Source organism: Thunnus maccoyii, chromosome 6 (assembly GCF_910596095.1).
Source record: "Thunnus maccoyii chromosome 6, fThuMac1.1, whole genome shotgun sequence".
In the NCBI taxonomy this organism is placed as follows: Eukaryota; Metazoa; Chordata; class Actinopteri; order Scombriformes; family Scombridae; genus Thunnus; species Thunnus maccoyii.
The window spans coordinates 29560177-29581178 of record NC_056538.1 but is presented as its reverse complement, the minus strand read 5'-3'; the positions used below and the strand labels follow the sequence as shown (position 1 = coordinate 29581178).

The 21002-nt window shown below is 40.7% G+C and overlaps 3 protein-coding genes across 9 annotated transcripts in view; all 3 read right to left on the bottom strand.

The window, feature by feature from the left end:
- Positions 1-450: 450 nt before the first annotated feature.
- LOC121898739 (zinc finger protein 431-like) lies at positions 451-5134 on the bottom strand. The gene is made up of 4 exons (XM_042414119.1): positions 4909-5134; positions 2979-3318; positions 2599-2661; positions 451-2335 (listed from the first exon to the last, which is right to left on the bottom strand). The coding sequence occupies exons 1-4, from the start codon at positions 5035-5037 to the stop codon at positions 861-863; spliced, it is 2007 nt and encodes a 668-aa protein (XP_042270053.1). The 5' UTR covers positions 5038-5134; the 3' UTR covers positions 451-860.
- Positions 5135-6209: 1075 nt separating this feature from the next.
- On the bottom strand, positions 6210-11125 carry LOC121898641 (zinc finger protein 345-like). Its single transcript, XM_042413902.1, has 4 exons — positions 10525-11125; positions 9334-9677; positions 8953-9022; positions 6210-8816 (listed from the first exon to the last, which is right to left on the bottom strand). Exons 1-4 carry the CDS (start codon positions 10916-10918, stop codon positions 7222-7224), a joined length of 2403 nt encoding a protein of 800 aa, XP_042269836.1. The 5' UTR covers positions 10919-11125; the 3' UTR covers positions 6210-7221.
- Positions 11126-15451: 4326 nt separating this feature from the next.
- Positions 15452-21002, bottom strand: part of LOC121898380 (spectrin beta chain, non-erythrocytic 4-like) — an 82820-nt gene continuing 77269 nt past the window's right edge. For 5 of the 7 annotated variants that reach the window (XM_042413392.1, XM_042413390.1, XM_042413391.1 and 2 more), the window contains 3 exons: positions 20565-20735; positions 18823-18865; positions 15452-18663 (listed from right to left, as the gene is read on the bottom strand). In XM_042413392.1, coding sequence (XP_042269326.1) covers positions 18346-18663; positions 18823-18865; positions 20565-20735 — 532 coding nt within the window. In that variant the 3' untranslated portion in view covers positions 15452-18345. Of the gene's footprint in view, positions 18664-18822; positions 18866-20564; positions 20736-20934; positions 21000-21002 lie in introns of those variants that run through there. The other 2 variants (XM_042413394.1, XM_042413395.1) reach the window with 2 other exon arrangements.

Genomic DNA, 21002 nt, shown 5'->3' with positions numbered 1-21002 from the left:
TCCTTTGACTGCTTCTTTTGCCAGTTTGTCTGCTCTCTCAGATCACGAGATACCTGAATGCGCTGGGACCCACATGAATTGTGACATTTTTCCCTTGATTAACTATTCTTGAGTTAATAAACAAGATTCCCTACAGCAGATCCTGACGACTTTTAGCTGTACCTGTCTTAATGCTTGCGAGGGCCGACACAGAATCACTACATATTAGTATTTTGTTGCAACTAACCTGTTCAACCTATTATAATGCCATCAGCAATTCAACAGTATACACATTCAGACAATCAGATGCTCTCTGAGGATCCCATCTTCTTCCCAGTTCATGAAATATGTTCTTTAACATAAAAGCACACATTCTAACACAGTCCTATTAAGAATCAGTGTACCACCTCACTCTGAAACCAGGTCCTCCTCAAAGACTGCTGTCATACAAACTGAAACTATGAAGAATCATAACATTTAAAACCACTTTTATTTAAACAGTGATTTAAGGTTTATCTGTTGGTTGCAGGACATTTCAAAGTGTGCAATTATACATGTCAAGCTTTGTGTCTCCCACTCATGATGACCATGATTGCATTTTCTTCAGGCAGCATTTATCAGAAAAACTCACATACGATGATCATGTGATTAACATAACTGTCAACATGATTATTCTGTTACATGATGTGCAGTACTAGAGGTGCTTGGTGTTTCATTCTTGCTCTATATCACTTCCTGTTTTGGTTTTAGCCTTAGATGTCCAATTAATTTCAGTGGGTGTTTTGTCCTGGGAGGAAATAATAATTTAAAGATCTACCCTTGCAGAATGAATAAATAGAATTCACTGCTGCATTATAATTATCATCACCAGGTGCTCAGGTTCAGGGCGTACTGACTGTGTTCCCTAACGTTTTCTGATATTTCTCAGTACAGTTGTGTTTCTTGAGCAGCCTTGAGTCTGAAAATCCGAGTCCACAGCTGCTGCAGGAATACGGCCGTTCTCCCGTGTGGACCTGCATGTGAAACTTGACGTGTCCGAGCTGCCTGAACCTCACTCCACAGACCTCACACTCGTACGGCTTCTCCCCGGTGTGGATCCGTAAGTGTCTGAGGTAGTTAGTGTAGATCCTGAAGGCCTTGCCGCACTGCTCGCAATTATGCGGTTTGTCTCCGGAGTGCTGCAGTTTGTGGGACTTGAGTGCCTGAAGGATGATGAACCTCTTCCCACACACCTCACAACCGAACGGCCTTTCTCCAGAGTGGATCCGCTGATGGTAGTCGTAGGTGGCCTTGTAGAAAAAAGACTTCCCGCATGTGTCGCAGTTGTATTGCAACTGACCCGTGTGAATCAGCTCGTGTCTCTTCAGCAAACCCGCGGTGTCGAAGCCCTTGCGGCAGGTCTTGCAGGTGAACGGCGTCACATCTACCGTCGTTCTGTCCCGTCGATAGATGACTCTGCGGTTACCTCGCTCTCGGGTTCGTCTTCTGATGACCTGCCCGTGTCTTTCATCGTGGGTTACTTTCAGGTGTTTCTGCAGCTGGCAGTTGTAAAGAAAAGTTTTTCCGCACAGGTCACACATGAAGGACTTTGAAGCGCCATGGAGAAGCATGTGGGCTTTCAGCTTGTTGTCCTGGATGAAACTCTTCCCGCAGACTTTACATTTGAACGGTCTCTCGCCTGTGTGAATACGAATGTGTCTCTTCAGGTTGTGTTGAAGAGTGAAGCCCGCTCCGCACGTCTCGCACGTAAAGATTTTCCCTCTGTGGACAGCCTGGTGCGTCCTTAGTGATCTCCTCTTTATAAAAGCTTTGCCACACACTGTGCACTTATAAGGATGCTCACCAGTATGAATGCTTTTATGGCACTGCAGCGTGAACGCGTACCTGAAACTCTCGCCGCATTCTGTGCATTTGTGCGGCTTTTCAACGCTGTGCACTACCTGATGAGCCTGTAGGTTGTGTTTAGTTTTGAATCCCTTCCCGCAGGTGGAGCAGATGAAAGGCCTCGTGTCTGTGTGTACGAGCTGATGAGCCTTGAGGTGCATTTTTGTTTTGAATGTCTTCTCACAGAGCGAGCACTTGAAGGTCGTGTATTTCCTCTCCTCGTGGCGCAGCAGGTGGTGCTCAAAAGTTTCCGTATTCCTGAATTTTCTCGGGCACTGGTCGCAGGCGAAAGGCCTCTGTTCTTTGTGAGTGTTCATGTGCTTTATCAGGTGAAACTGACGGTTAAAGCTCTTGTTACAGACATCGCATGCAAAAATCTTCCCTTTCTTCTGGACTTCAGCTTCCTGTTTGTTTTGGCTGTCAGTGTTTTTGGGCTCTGTGGTGTTAGTCGTCGTACGATCCTCTGCAGTGTCTGGATGAACATGGAAAAGATAAAAGTTACCACACGTGTTCAGAGTAACAGGACTGCAAAAGCAAAAACTGGAAGCATAAAATGTATTTTCATAACTTGAATTAATTGAATGAAGGTTGTGGAATAATAAAACCCTTGTCAATTACACAACAAAAACTAAGAAATCACAGTTATGTTATGAGTCCCACACATCACTGCAGTCACATACTTGAGTATTTTTTGCCTTTGTTTAACATGGATTACTTCCACCTTTAAAATCTTACCTTGTGTACTAGCTGGTGATGACTCGGCTTCGGAGTTCACTTCCTTTGTCGCCTCTCTGCCACCTGAACAAGAAATTAATAAAGAAAACAAACAATAACACGTTACTGATGGCAACTGAAAAAATGTACATTTATTCCAGTAATAATATATGTTCTATAGATAATTTTATACTGTCATAAATCATGAATCTGTAAAGTCCAGTGCATCCCAGAAGTTAGTTTGTTATGTCATGTTGAAATGTACCGTTTTCCCCTACACATGCCTCCTCTTCTTCCAGTTCAGCTTGTAATTCCCCACTTTTCCCAAAAGGAGTTGCTCATATCAGCTTTTTTAACAGGATTGATATTCAAGGTGTATTTTTCCTTTAATAGAAACTCACCAGCATTGTGTCCACTCTTCAGTCCAGCAGCAGACGCTGATTCTGTGACTCCTTCTGTTATTTTATCTGGTTTTCTTTTGAACTTCCCAAACGGCTTCAAGGTGAAGATCAATCCGGTCTCCTCAAACAGAACCGGGCAACCGTTCAGGACGTTTTCTCTCCACATTCTGGCATTTTCAAAATTTGCAGTCATAGTTGTCAGCTTGCTCTCCAGCTGTCCCACTTTGGCCTTCAGGGTCTTGTTTTCGTTGTGCAGTAGTGACGACAGTTGGGTGAAAATAGTGTTGATCTTCCTCGTTGCCTCCTGAGCCAACATTTCCACAACGCTGTCGAAATCTGGCTGTGAGGATAAAAATAAGGCCGTCAACATAATTTATTATAAAACATCCATTAGATTAAAGTATCTGATGTTAGTATAAAGAGTTCGCAACTTCTTTGGCGGGACTTCTTACAATAAACTAGTGTCTAGTTTTGGCTCCGTCATGTTTCAGATGTTTTTGAGTTGTTTGCAGTTCCAACAAATTGAGATTTTTCCTTTAAACTTTGCATGTGGCCCAAAGAGGTAAAATTATTCAATATTTCACAAAAAAGAGCAAACATTATAGAAAAGTACAGGTTCACAATGTTTAAAGTCTGTCTTAAAACAACAGTCAGGTGTCCATATAAACAGTGAAAGAAGTTTTCCTCGCTGTAATCATTCCTTTTGTTCATACTGGATATGAAAAGATCCTTCAAATGTGCTTTCAATGTAAGTGATGGAGGCCAAAATCCACAGTGTGTCCACACAGTCATTTAAAAGTTAATGTGAAGCTTATATGAGGCTTCAGCAGTCTGAGTTAGTCATATCAAGTGGATATCTGACACCTTTACAGTCTTTTTAGCATCAAATTTTCTCTTTGTGTTTCCTCAGACAGTGTTTCCCTGTTGAGCGGCGGTGGAAATATAGTAACAAAAAGAGGGACTTTGGCACTAAAAACACTGTAACGTTGAAAGATATCTACTTGATTTGACTCATTTGGACGCTGAAGCTTCATATTAGCTTCAGATAAACTTTAAAAAATACATTTTTGCACAGAAGGAGGACTGTGGATTTTGTTCCCCATCAACAGTGAGGTAGGTAAAAGAAACAAATAAAATTAAAGGGTAAAATATATACAATAACTGAATTAACAAGCTCAAATATGACAATAAAAAAAAAATAGAATAAAATAGAGACTAGCGATATAACCATAACTATAACTATAATATACTATTTGCTGAGTATAGACTGTTCAGTGATGTTAATATGACAGTAAGTGTATTATGAAGGGATCTTCTAATGGTCAGTATGAACAGGAGGAATGATTACTGCAAGAAAAGCCTATTTCAAAGTTAATTTGAGCTCCTGACTGATGTTTTCAGACAGACTTGAAAATTGTGAACCCGTCCTTTAAACTTTTAAAATGAAATATATTTGCATATTCATATATTCTGTCATTTTTAATGATGGAGAAAGAGACGATGCCGTTTTAAGGATTTTAACATTGTAATTATACTTTTTTTTTAAAACGGAAAATCCATATCAGAGACATATTATCGTTCCGAGCAGAGTATTTTTTATTTTTATGTCTTAATACATGTCTGGAGAGAATCTTTAATGTCTTAATTTACTTCTTCCACCACTGTTAATATAAGATGTGAAGAAAAGTTATGTTTAAACATCCCTGGATCAGTTGACGTGATCAATTGACATTCCGCCATCTTTATTTACTGTCCTTCTACTTGTCTTCATTCCGTCCGTTCAATCTCCGCTAACTGTAGCATTTCTGTCCCTCTTTGTAAACAGTCTCTCTAGTGTTCACATCATCGATTTATTAGGTCCACAAGCAGTTATTGATATACATGTGTACTTATATTCATAATACATTTATAATATAAACCGTTGACTCACCTTACGTCTCACATTTAGCTCCTTCGTGGCATTTTCTTCTTTTGAATTTCCGAAAACATCAACAGTAGTCTTAATAACAGTTTCCATAATGGACTTAGTTTCTGAATAAAACACTAAGTTTTCTGACATTTTTATATTTAAAGTTAACAGCGGACTCTTGACAACACTAGTGATCAAAATACTGGAGATTCAGCAGCCTTTTTTTTTCTCACCCGCATTCAGCGAAGACCCGCCCTCCTCTGCCTCTGATTGGCTAGTACTCGCTGCCTTCGTTGATTTGATTGGTTAGAGTTAGGTATGAGGTTTTTTTAAAAAAAAATCTTTACTAACAACACATTATATTACAATACAAATGACTGCGCAGGGAGAATTAGAGATAAAATAAATTAATCACAAAAACGCAAGCTGACATAAGATTGTACAGTTTTACTTATGAACTTTTTTATGTTTATTTATTTTTTCTTAATTTCTGTATTAAGCATGAGGAGTGAGATGGTTGGGTCAGGGTCAGAGCCTCCAATTCATCAGTCATTTAACATATACTGTTAAATACTTGGGTATAAATATATATCTAAAGATTTAACTGACAGTGAAAATATGAATGTGTGTAATTGATCAATGCCAAACTAGACTTAACTCACGGTTATTGAGAAACATTAACTTACTGGGTTGAATCTTTTTGACTAAAATGGAAAGCATTTCAAGGTCTATCTATCTAGCATACTCAGCGGCTAATGGCAAACGGTGCTATTAAAAAGGTCAACCAGGTTAATTCTGATTATATCTGGAAAAGGAACATTCACTATGTCAAGAGAGCAGAGATGACCAAAGATTGTAAATATGGAGGCCTACAAGCTATCAATTTTGTTTCTATAAATGGAACCTTAAAAATTAATTGGTTATACACAAATCAATGTATATGAAAGTGAAACCAATGTTTAGTGTATTTCATAACGAGTTTCTTTCATATATAAAAGCCCTTAAAGTCATGGTAAAAAAAAATGCAATAAAACTTCTTATAATAGAATATGATTTATAAAAAAGCCCTCACCCTTTTGTTTTGTTTTATTATTTCAATCGTAAGTTGGTTTATATTTATCCTTTTTTCTGTCTTTTTTTTTGCACCTTACCCCATTGGTCTAATGTGAAAATCTTAAAGCCATGTTGTTTGTACATGAGAAAAATGTTTAATGGAAATAGCATGAAGGTAAAAAAATTTTTTTTAAAGAAAACTCTTTAAAAGTTGCTTTGATTGCATATTTTCTTTAATCGCAATAACAAACAAAACTAGTTTATGCATCAAACTGTACAGAGGAAAAAAATCAATTTACAATTTCTATTATTACTTTGAAAAAAATCACATCTTAACAGCATTACATAGATTTACTATGAACCAAAACAACATAAATTAATTCAAAATAGTTTAGGAAGTCTTTCCAGATAATGACAAAAAAAAAATTAAAAATTATTCTCTGTTAATATCAACTCAACCAGTAAAAAGAGAAAAAAGGTCATTCAGTATATGAAAATAACTCCTAAATCCTGTAACTCTGCTTGAAAACAGGAAGCTGGCCTTTCTGCTGCATGTATCATGAGAACATTTACCGAGATATCTCACTTCTTCACTTCTATGTGTGTTTCACATGTGGAACTTTGGGGGTTTTAAATGGCCACAATGTTTTATAAAAGGTAAATGGTCATATTTGGGTATTTTTTAAATTATACATACTATAAACTATTATGCTGTACTATACTATAAATGCCATGAAGAATACTAACCCCTACTGTATATCCTCTGAATGATAGTATAGCTGCGACTAGTTTTAGTATTAATTATTTTTCCTTATTCCCTTAACTTTAACATAACAAGAGTAATGTTATCAGAGGCCTGAAGTGCTGCGTTCAATCTGTTTAACTGGCCGACAGCCAAAACAAAAATGATCAGTTAATATATGTATATGAAGACAAACAAGAATCCCTTTGACATTGTGACGCTAACACAAGCAAATGTTTTGTATTTTTACTTAAAAATTGTAAAAATGAAACATATTCTCAATATCAGAACAGATGAATTTCCTTTCAATTAACCAGATTGAGTAAATTGTTCCAGCTCTCAACAACAGAATATAAAAATGAAACTAATGGAGTTCAGAAGTGGCACTCTTGATCAGATAACCGATATTTTGAGCTTAAAGGCACCGGGGCCACACACACAAGTCATTTTATGTCCCTTGATACATCACACCACCGCTTCATTTAGGACTTGGATCAGCTGAGCGTGCCTGTGAACGACACACGACAATGTCACGTGACCTATGACCCGTCACAGCTGTGCTTCTTGACCTGCCTCGAATCGGAGAAGCCGCGGCCGCACTGCTGGCAGGAGTAGAGCTTCTGACCAGTGTGGACCTGCATGTGGGACTTGAGCTGATTCGACTGGTGGAACTTCCTGTGACAGAACACGCATTCGAACGGCTTCTCACCCGTGTGGATCCGCAAGTGTCTGTAGAAGTTTCCGTCGGTCCTGAAGGCCTTGCCGCACTGGTCGCATTTGTACGGTTTTTCACCCGTGTGTATCCGCTCGTGCTGCTTCAGACTGCCGGCGTGGAAAAACCCCTTCCCGCACACATCGCAAACAAAGGGCTTCTCCCCTGAGTGGCTCCTCTGATGATAGCTGAACGAGTATTTGTTATGGAAAGCCTTCCCGCATATCCCGCAGTTGAACTCCTTGTGCTCGCTGTGGCCTTTTTCGTGGAGTTTGAGGGAGCAGGCGGCGCTGAAACTCCTCAGACATATTTTACAGCTGTAAGGTTTAACCGCCGACTTGTTTCTCCGTCTGTTCTGGAAAAACCTCAGCGTGCCGTCCGTTTCCTCGTTCCTGTCGGCGTGCACGTACTTCTGATGTATCAGCAGCCTGCAGTTGAAGAGGAAGGTCTTCCCGCACAGATCGCACATAAACGGCTTTCGGGCACCGTGGATGAGCATGTGAGACTTCAGCTTGTTGTTGTCCGAGAAGCTTTTGCCGCATTCCTGACACGTGAACGGCTTCTCTCCCGTGTGAATGCGAATGTGCCTCTTGAGGTTGTTGTTCAGGCTGAACTGCGCTCCGCATATGTGACAGGTGAACGGTTTCTCCCCCGTGTGGACTACGCTGTGTCTTTTCAGCGCCGTGCCGGTCCTGTACGACTTGTTGCACACGGTGCATATGAACGGAGTGACGCCCGTGTGTTTCCTCTTGTGCACCGTCAGGGAGTGGGCGTATTTGAAAGTCTCGTCGCACACTGAGCATTTGTACTTTTTGGCGTTGGTGTGAACCATTTGATGGAAGCGAAGGGTGTCTTTACTCTTGAACTCCTTCCCGCACGTCGCGCAGCTGAACGGCCTTTCTTCCGAGTGTACGACCATGTGACATCTCAGCTGGACGGTGGTCTTGCAGGTCTTGTCACAGAGCTGGCACTTCAGCATCCGTTTCCACTTCTCGTGGCGTAAGAGGTGGTTTTCCAGTGACTGCTCTGCTCTGAACGTTTTCCCGCACTGGTCGCAGGCGAACGGCTTCGGTTGTTTCAACCTCTGGTGACGTTTGAGGTGATTCTGCAGCGACTGCTCCTTTCGGTACGATCTTTTACAGCGAGGACAGGGGAAGGGTAAAGGGGCTTTGAGCGCCTCGTGACGCAAAAGGTGATTTTCCAGGGACTTCTTTTCCAGGAAACTTCTGTCACACTGGTTGCAAGGAAAAGGCTTCTTATGGACCTTCATGTGTTTCTTCAGTTCGCCTTTCCAGTGAAAACCGACGTTACAGTGCTCACAGAAGAACCGCTTCACTGTCCGTGACTCTTTTTTTCTCAGCCGTCTTCCCTGAACTTCACCTGATTCCAGTTCTTTCTCCTCAGTGCTTTTATCAGTGGCAGCTGAAAACAGAATGAGAGGAAGTTACCAAACCTAGTCTAAATATTTGAAGATTCAATGTCCATAGTTTCTTTTTTTAAAGAAGGAAGTATCTCCTACATATTCAAGTTCCTTGACTAGTCTGAAATCTAATCGTACCTTTTTCAGCTTTAGCGTTTGCTCTCCTCGTCCTCCTCGTTCTCCCTGTAGGCGCCTCTTCCACAGATTTCTGTAATGCAGAAAGAAATACAGCATGTATTTAATGTGAGTTTAAGTGAGAACAACTGGATGCATGCAATGACGGGCATATATTTACATCATATCATAAGCACTAAACTCCCATCTGAGAAGACTTTTTTGCTCAATCTGTTGCTTAAAGCCAGCAGCATGAATCAATATGGAGGGAAATAAACACCAGTGAGATTCTGTTCTGCAGCTGACAAGTATACTGACACTCATCAGTATCAGCTGGAAGTCTTTCTTTCAAATAAGAACTAAGTGCACTTCAGGTACAAAACTGTTGCGACTACTGAACCCGACCTTTTCCTGCGCTGTGTCGCCGCCGGTGCTGGAGTCTGGACTGGGGACGTCTTGAGGCGCAGACCCCGGCGAGGCTGCGGTTTTGAGGATGAGTTGCGTTGCTCCCGTCGTTTCAGAAACAGCTGCCGATGACGTCGGGGGCTGTGTGACCACTTGTCGGGCTCCCACCAGCAGCACCGTGGGAGCCGAGCTGACTCTGCCGACAAACACCATCGGAGCTACCGCGGGTTTAGGGACGGTCACGGCCTCACCGCTTCCCGCTGAAACCGACAGAGAGTCCGAGGTGGAGTCCTTAACAGCAGCAGGTGTAGTCTGATTGGCGGAAGTCGACGACACCGTGGCTCCTGTGTTGTTTCAAAGACACAGAGAGACATGATGTCACATCAGCCTCATTTCATTGGTTAATGCTCAGAGCGGCGTCATGTGTTTGTCACCAGAGAAAGAATGAATCCATGTTGAAATCAAGTGTCAAAGGCAGAAATTCACTGAAACTTATTGTATCTAAATAAATCGGGTATGTGTTGCACAGTGTGGATGGAAGATTCACTGGTTCCAGTTTAGCAGTTGTGAGGATTTGTAGCTGATTAATCAGTTAGTCGATTGACAGAAAATTAATTTTGATTATTTTGATCATCGATTGATCTTTTTGCATCATTTCTAAGAAACAAATGTCCAAATTCTCTGATTCAGCTTCTCAAATCTGAGGATTTTAAGATGTCACTTGTGCAGTATCGACGCTTTACAGACCAAACGACTAATCGATTGATCAAAATGACAACCGATAATGACATTATTATTATTACTTGCGGTCCTAATCTGTAATTTATCATTGTAAATCAAATATCTTTGTGTTTCGGGCTGTTGAACTGACAAACCAAAGAAATCTGTCACCTTGTGTTCTGGCCTGAGAAATTATAATAGGTATCATCACTATTTTTTTGAACATTTTGTAAACAAAATAAACATATTAATCAATAATGAAATGACTTGTTTGGTGCAACCTAAACCAGCATCACTGAAAACATCTTCACCTGCCCACATACTGTAGTTTAAAAGTAGACTTCATGACTTTATTGAGCCCAAATACTAAAAAAAAAATCCTCCCAGCTCACTGTTGATGTTTTCAATCTGACTCTTAGCTGATCAGAGTGATCGATCGGCTGATTGATGACCGCCCCCTCTCTCTCTCACCTGACAGTGACGGGCCTCCTTGTGACTTGTTGCTGCCATCACTGATGCTCCTCAGCTCCTGCTCCAGCTGCTCCATCTCTTTGCCCAGCTGACCCACTCTGGCCTCCAGCTCCTGCTGCAGCTGCCCGGCTTTCCTCTGCAGCACGTCCTCCAGCTGCTCCACTTTGGCCTTCAGAGCCTCGTTCTCCTCCAGCAGCTCCGAGGAGAACTCCGTGAAGACCCTGTGGATCTGAACCACCAGACTCTTCTCTATCTCCTGGATTTCGCCGAGCTTCTCCTCTCTCCACTCCGTATTTGGCGCCTCTGTCGCCCAAACATCCCTGAAAACAGACACGGCCGCCTGGATGGCGACTTCCACCACCGACGCCACTTCGCTGCCGAACCTCGCCTCCATTTTTTTCTCCAGTCGGATTGAAAACTCACGTGTGCGTCGATGCGGGGCGCATTTTTATTTTATTTTAAACAGCGAGTTGCATTTAAAGTCGGTCTTTAAATGCAGCTTAGTCCTTCATCTGTCAAAATATCAGTTGCTTCTCTTATGGCGGCCTGTGCGCCTCTGTAAATAGTCCGTGTTGCACTTCCGGTTCTTCTTCTGCATTGAGGTTTATTGGCGGTTGGCAAACAACGAATTAGTGCATTACCGCCACTAGCTGGTGTGAAGTCTGGATCAAAATGAGTAGTATTTACAATATTCATTAAAAAAACTCCTACTACTACTGTCTTCTCAAACAAATTAGTTATTCTAAGATACTGAAATAGGATTAGATAGATAGATAGATAGATAGATAGATAGACAGATAGATAGATAGATAGATAGATAGATAGATAGATAGATAGATAGATAGTACTTTATTAAGCCCAAGTTGTTTAAGTGTCACAGCAGCCACTTGACATAAATCAAAATACAGAAACAATGAGGTGGGTAAAAGAAACAAATACAATTAAAGGTATATGAGGTTGAAATGTTATTATATAAAATGTTGAGGTTGAAATGTAAATAGTGTACATTAGAATTTGAAGAATGTTATTTTTATTTGTTAAGGCATACTAATGTCACATTTTTTCTTTCTTTTTTTTAGTACTAAAGTACATCTTTTTTTTTTTGATGGAGTTATGGTGTGTTTCAAGTAAATTGTCCCCTCCAGACATGTTTTTAGACATATAGAAAATACTCGGCTTGGCTAAAATACTTGTCTGATATGTTTTTACACCAAAAAAGTTAAATTCTTGAAAATACATCTCAGAGTCTATCGACATGCAAATATTTTTCATTTCAAAAGTTTAACTGCTGGACACAAGATGTCTCGTATGTCACTGAAAAACTTTCCTCCTTCAACGTGAAAACCGCCTTCTGGCAACAAACTCTGCACATTCATCATCCTGCACAGTGAAGCTCAATCATTGAACTGTAGGAACAAGAAGCAAAACACTTTTTTAGACTGGTGTTGGACTTTAATACACAACCTGCATCCTAGTTCTCACTCCCAGTCTTTCACTGCTCATCGTTATCATGGGATGAAGACAGACTGACAGTTTATTACAAACACAGAAGAGATAAACCAGAGCCGAGAGTCAAACCCAGTAAATGAGGTTTAACACTGATCCACTCTATCATCTGTTCTTGTATAACTTGCACAGGTCTGAATACTTCTCAATAACTTTTGAAAAGTGTTAAGAAGAATTCATCCTGTTTAACGCCTCATCATTTCTTTTATTCCTCACTTTTAAAGAAGTACACTGACATTGTAGCAGCATTAACTTTGTGATGAAATAGACTTATTTTGTGCTTTAATTGTTCATGTTACAGAATACCAAATTAGTGTACAGGAACTAGTCCTTGATCAAATTTAGTCCTGATGAACATCATCATTAGGACATATTTTTTTTCTTAAATATGCTTTTAAAAATAAAATTACATAACTGTACTGCAACTTTCAGTACTTTTTAAAAGTTTAAGGATCTATTAGGAGGGTTACAGTATATTTGTGTGTCTGTAAAGCACATTGATGCATGTATGTGATGTCAGGCTGTACAAATAAACTTGACTTTAGCCTTCAAGATAATGAAAAACATAATATCTGTAGTCCCCCATAGCTGCTTAGATGCTTCACAAAAAGACACGCACAAACATTATCTTTCAATATCACAATTTGTATTTATCAATTCAAAGAAACGACTGTACAGAGTTAATGATTCGCAGTTGGTTCTGATCATTTTTATACAATATTGGTTCATTCATTCACCTTTTTCCAGTGTTGGTAGTTTGTGTCAGCCCCGGTGTGTTACAGTCATTGTACAGTGGAGGGATGGGTCTTCAAGACATGCACAGCAGTACCATAATAGAGACTATGTCATTCATGCAACCTCTTTGTCCTGACGTGTTCGTGTTGAAGGAAGTGCGGCTTATGGTACAAATCAACAATCCCCCTCCCTCCCCCCCAAAAACATAACAAAGACAAGGGGCAGTTTCCCAGTGTCACCGCGGATAAACTCATTTTTCTTGTTGGTTTTATTACAGAAAATACTTTTTGAGCAAATACATTTGTACATTATCAGGTTAGGTTGCTTGTAGGCAGGCATACAGAGAGACAGACAGGCTGAGGGCAGATAGACAGTGGTGCTCCGGGGGGGTCCTGGATCAGCCAAAACTATTCATCAGTCAGCAGTGGATTATCTCTGGCTGCTGTTAGGACTTTGTTTGTTTGGATCTGCATGAACTACATGAAGTTTAGGATTGTTTGAGACAGAAAAATGAAGGTTGATGTCATGATGTAGTGCGTCTGAAAGTAAAACAGATGCTTTGCTAACACTATTTGGGCGAGGAAGTCAATAAGATGATGCCAACTGCATAAAATAATCATATTAATGTGTCTAATTAATCCTGATGTTTTTATAAAGTGTGAGACATTTTAAAGCCTTGTTCATTTTGACTTTCAGCAAAACATAAACGGAGCAAAGTGCTTCACTAACTGTAAAGCTGTGGGAAGATGTGATTATAAGAAGAGATACACAGAAACTTCATGAGATTGGATATAAAAAATATTGTGCTTTTGTTGTGTTAAAGCAGTAAATGAGCAGTTTATATGTCTAATCTCACAGCTACTGATGAGAAGGCTTTGATATGAGGTCTCACACTGTTCAGTGAAAGATGGTTAACTTTACACAACAAATAGTCAAGTTATTTATGTTTAAATAGTGGTGTTATTTTTCTAGAACTGCCTTTATTATTGTAGATATTATTATAGATTATCATTATAGATATTAACCCTCCAATAAAAGATCTACGTGTCCACAAAAATCAGCCACTTGTTCACTGTCAGTGACAAAACTTCTGTTACCAGCGTCACAAACTGAAGTTCTGGGTCTGATTCAGGGATGCACCGATCAGTCCCGATACAGATACAGATACCTGGGCCAATACTGAGTACTGATCCGATACCAGTGTTTAATTAATAAGCTGTGTGTGGAAGAGACTGGGATCATTCCTTTATGTGTGAGGCAACATCAAGCTTGACTTAAACGTTGCTTTCCTAACTTTGTAAAACAAAATGTAACAAATAAATACATAGGTATAAATGTACTGGATCGTTATTTATTAAAATAACGATATCCGATACCAGATCAGCCCGCTGTCACCGATACCTGATCCAATTATCTGAGTCGGTATCAGACCGATATCAGTATCGGTGCATCTCTATGTACAGATTCACACCACGATACATCACCTGAATGAGTAAACTTATGAGCCCTGGTTGTCCTCAGATACTTTAACAAATGCAAGATTAAAAAAATAAAAATTATACTTAAAAAACTTTAAGTTGATTGTGTTCACTCTCTTTTAAGCCCTATTGAAAGTCTGTTTATTTCAGTAATTATATACTCCAGGCAGTGTGTGTGTGTGTGTGTGTGTGTATTAGATCTGTTTATATCCAGCAGCCGTCATTTTAACTGACAGATGAGAAGTGTGATCAGAGTTGGTTAAGGCTTTTTTTACTGCTCCTAAACAGAGGATGAGGTTTCATTTAAACAAAACATCAACACATCCTCCATGTAGTAAGTATGAATCATCAACTTCTATACGTCTCTTCTTAGCTCTCTGTTGGTTTCTAACAAACTCCTGCGTGAAATATCTGCTTCTTTCGCTGCTAAATGCTCCACTATGTTCACCAGCTAGTCGCGCACTTTGTGAATGTGCCACATGATGATGAGCAGGAAGCGTCAAGCGAGTTTTAAGAGCTTTTTTTTTTTTGATGAACTCTAAATGACACGATGAGAGCGATGAGACTGAACCAAAACAATGAGCTGAAAGTTGCTGAAATGAGAGAGCTGGGTGATAATTCTCTTTGAGTTCCTCACAAACGAGTCGTCACGTGATTCATTGTTAATATATAAAAATATTCCTTATAGCCTCTTTAACTTTCCCCGATCCCTCCGCTGGATCCCCAACACCACTGACCATCAGACCTCAACTCTGCGACAGGCCAGCGTCCTAGTGCAAAGAAAAAGTTGCATAAAGTCTCATTTCATTGCTACCATGGGCATCATCATCATCATCATCATCATCATCATCAGTAAAATCCACAACATTACAAACATGAATTCCTGAACAAACTCTTCCTACATGAATCGTACTCCGTAATACTGCATACTGCTGTGTGGTTTTGGTGTCCAAGATGCAACACGAAGACTGAAACTGTGTTTGTGGCCGAACGACTAAAAGCTATAAATAAAGATTTCACCTTCAATCTAACGAGATCTGTTTCTACTTTCCATGTGGATGTTTACTATCTTATCTTTCTTTTTCCAGAGAGAGAGAGAGAGAGAGCAGGAGGAAACATGATCTTTTCTTTTTTTCTCCCCCAACAACAACAACAAAGTTCTACATTCATTTCCAAGTGAGAAAAGAAAAACACTGACTATAAAAACATTAATGATAGACCAAAAGGTATTTTATTCATCTTTCCATCTCGGCTGACAGACTGAGGTTGATGTGAACAGAACAGCACAGACACACACAGACAGGCAGGGCGCCTACCACCTCAAAACAGATTGTTGAACCATGCTGACTTTCACGTATGCGGTTGTCTCTGCTGTCAACGTCGTAAAACGGTTTAAATAACATATATTGTTTTTAATGTTAGCTGTTAGCTACACCCTGCATGATCTGTCCTGTGTGTATCTGCAGCAACAGTGAGTCAGTTTAGCAGGCTGTTCGATTCCTAATCTGACAGCAGAGGACTGATCTGTATTCATTCATAATTCACCTCTTTCCACTCTGACTTTTCTTTCTTTCTTTCTTTGTTGTGTCCAACATGCATGTAAATGATTGCATTGATCTGGCATTCACACCTAAATTAGATGCATAAAATGTGTTGGAAACAAAACAAAAAAACAACATAAGATAAAGAAAGTTACAGTTCTCAAGACATGTTTTGATGTTAAACACAAATCAGACCAACAGGTCAGGAGAGAATTTAAAATCCTGAGGTGAACAAGACTTAAAAACCAGGAAAGATAACGAGACTGTCAGCTGATAATCTCAACATTAACTCTACTCTGGCAAATATAGATTTCTGAAAATATAACACAAATTCTGAGAGATTCTTGGGCTTGAAATGACTCCTGCTCCTATAGAGGAAGATGTAAACCAGAACTGAAGATTTAGATACAGTAGCAGTGATATTAAAACAGCATTTGAAATGTTTTTTTAAAAGGATTTTAAATGCTTTCTGACCTGGATGCTCCTATCAGGGCAGGAACCACCAGTTTTATTTCGACTGATCCCCCCCAAGTTTGTCATTTATGGCTTCGTGGTGAGTTTACAGTAAAGGAAAAAAAAAACGGAAAAAATGACGTGTGGATGCTGAAAAGACGAGCTTCTTTTTGACATGTGATTTCTCTCCGAGCAAAACATGCAATCTCACAACTAACAGACAAGTTTAAACCCCTTTTTTTTTTTTTGTCTAAATATTTGGTCAGTCTGATATCCCGTCTCTCAACAGGGAGCCAGTTCATTCACTTATTCATTCATTCATTCACTCCTCTCTATTTCTACACTGATGGGATGTCGAACTGGACCTTTTACACTCTTTAACATGTTTATTATAACATGTTAAACCTGCTGAGTTGTATCCCCCCCCCTCTGTATGTGTGTGTGTGTGTGTGTGTGTGTGTGTCGTCGTGGAGGTCTGTTCTGTGGATCGGACATGTCTGGAAGACTGAGGTGGCGTCTGAGGGGACGAAACATATTAACACGTAAAGCACACGGTAAGCACACACTAACATAAGTAACCTGAGAGCTATGGAGACCCTGGGAGCAGAGAGCAGCACACACACACACACACACACACATATACACTCACACCACACACACACACACACACACACACAAAACGAAGATTATTTAAAATTCTCTATAAAAACAGGATGCAACAGATTTGTGAGAATAAATCAAAGAGAATATCTGACGAGTAGTTTTGATGTTGTAAGAGAATAGAAGAGTAGATGTGGCCTGTTTGCCGCCTGGAGGCCGCATTCATTAAAAACACGCCAGGCGCAGAATCTGTGCTTATGACCACAGCCAAACAGCTTGATCCTGATGCTCAAACCAGCAGCTTACAACCAATTTCACCCAAACGTAAACATTAGCTTCTATTTGACAAATTAAACAATATTTTTAATGAATTAGGTGTACCATCAGATTGTTTTTCTCTATCTGACCACTGATCCAACATCTGTCTTTATTATCTTTATGAATCAGTCCTGTAGTCTTTAGGTTCACACAGGTTAAACACCTTGTGATCCTACATGAATGAGGGGAAGCAGCTCTGTTTGCTCTTAGTGAACAACATTTAATGTAACAAAAAAAAAATTATGATTTCAAGCCTTTGGATGTATTTGTTTTCATTTCTTCTTCTTCTATTTTTTTTTTTTTTTTTAAATATTCCTGATTGTTATAAAGTCCATCACTCTACTCTTCTCTTCATCCTTCCTAGAATCAGCTGTTCATCGGTGTCGATTCATCCGTGGTGAGTTTGGATGAATGTGGGGGTCGGTGCTGTCAAACTAAAACCATTTTCATCCACTTTTTTTGTTTTTTTTTCAGACCTTGAGACGGACGGGGATGAAGTGGAGAGAACAAAAAAACCGGTGAACTAAAAAAAGCTTCTCTAAAGTTTGTTCGTCTGCTGTAAAACATTTTGGCATAATTTTTTTTTTCATTCTCTTTCGATCTACGAGGAGTAATAAGACATAGTGTAAGGATGTCTCGACTTACGGACAGACAGATAAGATACAGTAGATAGGACAGACGGACGAGAAATACATAAAGATACAGCTCATCTCATAGAAAAAACAAACATGGAACAGCATGAGCTACGTTTTTAATCGCACTACCAGCCATCGGTAACAGCCTTTTGAGTTTAACGTGATGCGTGTCCCGTCTCTCTCTCACACGCGTTAATGTTGCGGGATGAAACCCCCCCTCCTCCCCCCGACCCTCTGCAGTTCTCTGAAACAGCCACCAGGAAGTGGTGGAGCGTCAGTGACTCTGTGTGAAGAAGAGAGAGAGAGAGAGAGAGAGAAAGAAAGACATCTGCTCCAAATCCGTCCTGTCCGTCCTATGAGTGAGCAGCCCGGGGTCAATCCTTCCATCCTTGTGTGTGTGTGTTTCACTTTCCATCCAAACTCAACCGCTTTGTTGACAGTGTTGGAGGCGGAGAGAAGGAGGGGGGCGTTTACTACCAGTCTGTGGCCCCCGCCTCCCTCCCGGAGTTCATGATTTTTTTACGGTTCGATCCCGACCGGTCCGTCATCCGGGGTTCACTTTTTCTTACTGGACTTTTCCGAGCGTTTCCCTTCCGACTTCCCTCCCCGATCCGACCTCTCCGACCTCTCGCCTCTCTCCCTCTCCTTCTCCTTCTCACGTTCTTTCTCCTTTTCTCTCTCCGCGCGCTCGATCTTCTCGGCCCGGTCCGAGCGCTCGCCGCCTCGCTCCGATCTGTTGTCCGCCTTGCTGCCGTCGCGCCGCGTGCCCTCGTCAGTGGATGAGGTAGTTGGTTGGGGCTGACCCCATTTGGCAATCTCCTCGTGCTCCGAAATACTGGCGGTGATTTTGGTCACCCACGTTTTGAGGTCCTCCTGCGATGGGAGGGAGAGGAGAGGGATCACAGATGACATGTGATTGGTCATTTACTGTTTATGTTTTATGTTTCCTTACTAATAATGATGATCAGTAGAATGAAACTGCAACTCCTTTAATTATTTTGATATCTGATAAGAAACAGAAGAATGTCTCACCTCATCTTTTGCATGAAACAAAAACTCGCTGCCGTCCTTCGTTCTGTGATAAGAGGAGAGATTTTGAACTTAAAAACAATGTTTGATAGATAAAAGAATCAGACCTGGCTCAAACTGTATTTGTAATTAAAGGTCCACTCCCTCCGGTAATTTAGCGTTTCACTTCCATAAAGTTGGAGGACTCACAAGAAAAAAATATATTTTTAAAGCAGCAGAGGCTGAGATATCCTAACTTTTGGGTAAAATCTCCAAAAACACCAACGCCTGTCACACTCTACACCACGTTTGCAGTGCAGGCTTTCCGTTATAAATTTGTAGTCATCAAGCCCAAGCCGATGACATCATCAGGGTCACTTTCTGAAACTTTAGAAAGATCCACAGAAATAACCATGAGAGACAATGTACAACTGTTTTTACAGGCTGAGAAATGCTCCTCATGAAGAGTAAACTGAACTTGTTAAGTTGGTGGAGTGGCCCTTTAAACCTGCTTGATGTGTTTTGATTAAATTAGCAATGATCATTAATAAAACAAAAGAAAAACCGAATTTTTTGCATTTTTACAGTTGACAAAAGTCTATTCAAAGGGGATATATTATGCTTTTTGTGGTTTTCTTATATTTATATAGTGTTATGATGTTGGATATCTATGTTAAACATGGTAAAAGTTCCCAAACTTGAGGTTAACGTACGTAGAAATGTTCCCTGCAAGTCAGAAGCCAGGGCTTCAACCTGCTCTGAACGCTTCGATTGCAACAGTTTTTTCTATCTTGCCGACGAGCTGACGTCAGCTCCTTTTGCATGCCTGTAAACGGCTGTCGCCTTGGTTGCCAAGGTTGTTGCTATAGTTTATCCATGGGTTGTTCATATTGTCCACTCATATTTTGGATCAGATTTCGGCTCGAACATGTACAGATGTATTTCAGAAGTTGACATTTTGAGTAAAGAACAAAAAAAGCAGTGAAATCTTACTGCTATAATTTGTTTCATAGTTTGTTGCCTCCTTCCACGAGCTGGCCAATCAGAATAGAGTGGGCTCATTGGGAGGAGGGCCTTAAAGAGACAGGAGCTAAAACGGCCTGTTTCAGACGGAGGCTGAACTGAGGGGCTGCATAAAGGACCAGTATAAGATAAATAAGGAGATTTTTGAACTGTAAATCTTCCATATTCCAGTAGAGCCCCAGAATATAAATACAGACCTGTAAATGTGTATGATATGTCCCTTTAAATACACAAGATGACTTTCAAATATGTCTTCATGCAGTTAATTCCACTCATCTAAGGGCCAGATCTCACCACAAAGTGTGTCGCTGCAGTTATATAAGTAGCTAGCTAGCTTTCTAACTTAAATAGCAGTTAAGTGTGCTAGCAAAGTAACTAACTTGCCGACTACAAGACTGACAGCAAATAAGGCCTTTTACAGTATTTCTTTCACTACAGATATGCTGTCTGAAACAATAAACACTAACACGATAGATACTTCAATAGTCGACTCTACTTTCTTTCTTACTTTTCAAACGTCAACTAAGTTAAGACAAGTTGCTGTTGGTTGTCAAATTTGAGATCACTTAAGTTAAAATAGACATGAATGCTCCATTTGTGGATTTGTTGTGGTAAGAAAATCCACTGATGGAGACAAAAACAAGATCTAAGAGGTTGAGATTTCTGTGTCTGTGTTTAAAAGTTACAACAAAACATAACAGTAAAGATATGAGGTAATGAAAGGTATGAAAACATCTCCTCACTTGAGCGTGAAGACGTTCTTCTTCTTCTTGTAGCCGTTGGTGACGTCGCAGTGGCAGTGGGAGAGGTTGAGCAGCGGCTCGTTGTTGTAGGGCGTGGTGGTGTTCTTGGCATCCTTGTAGAAACCCATCTCCCCTTTGTTCAGCACGCAGTACAGGTTGACCCATGACCTGCTGTGGTGTGGGAAGGTGGGGTGGGGAGGGAGGAAGGAGTGGGGTCAAGGGGGTGAGGGGAGGGAGTGCGGAGGAGGGGAAGGTGGAGGGAGGAGTATGGGGGAAGGTGGGGAGGTGTTGGTTGGGGGGGAGTGGGGGGAGATGGGAGGAGTCAGGAATAGCTGCAGAGTCGCTCTCGCTAAGCTAACACCTCACTCACCTGACCAGAGCAGACAGGTAGGTAGGCGGGATGGACCAGCACCAAGAAGGGAGGACGAAACACAACTG

Excerpts from the sequence above, each read along its gene's own strand:
- LOC121898739 (XM_042414119.1), bottom strand. The coding sequence starts at position 5,037 with ATGTCAGAAAACTTAGTGTTTTATTCAGAAACTAAGTCCATTATGGAA. Across the intron at positions 3,319-4,908 it reads AGCTAAATGTGAGACGTAAG|CCAGATTTCGACAGCGTTGT; the intron begins GTGAGTCAACGG and ends TTATCCTCACAG. Across the intron at positions 2,336-2,598 it reads ATCACCAGCTAGTACACAAG|ACACTGCAGAGGATCGTACG; the intron begins GTAAGATTTTAA and ends ATGTTCATCCAG.
- LOC121898641 (XM_042413902.1), bottom strand. The coding sequence starts at position 10,918 with ATGGAGGCGAGGTTCGGCAGCGAAGTGGCGTCGGTGGTGGAAGTCGCC. Across the intron at positions 9,023-9,333 it reads GCGACACAGCGCAGGAAAAG|AAATCTGTGGAAGAGGCGCC; the intron begins GTCGGGTTCAGT and ends TCTGCATTACAG. Across the intron at positions 8,817-8,952 it reads AAACGCTAAAGCTGAAAAAG|CTGCCACTGATAAAAGCACT; the intron begins GTACGATTAGAT and ends TTCTGTTTTCAG.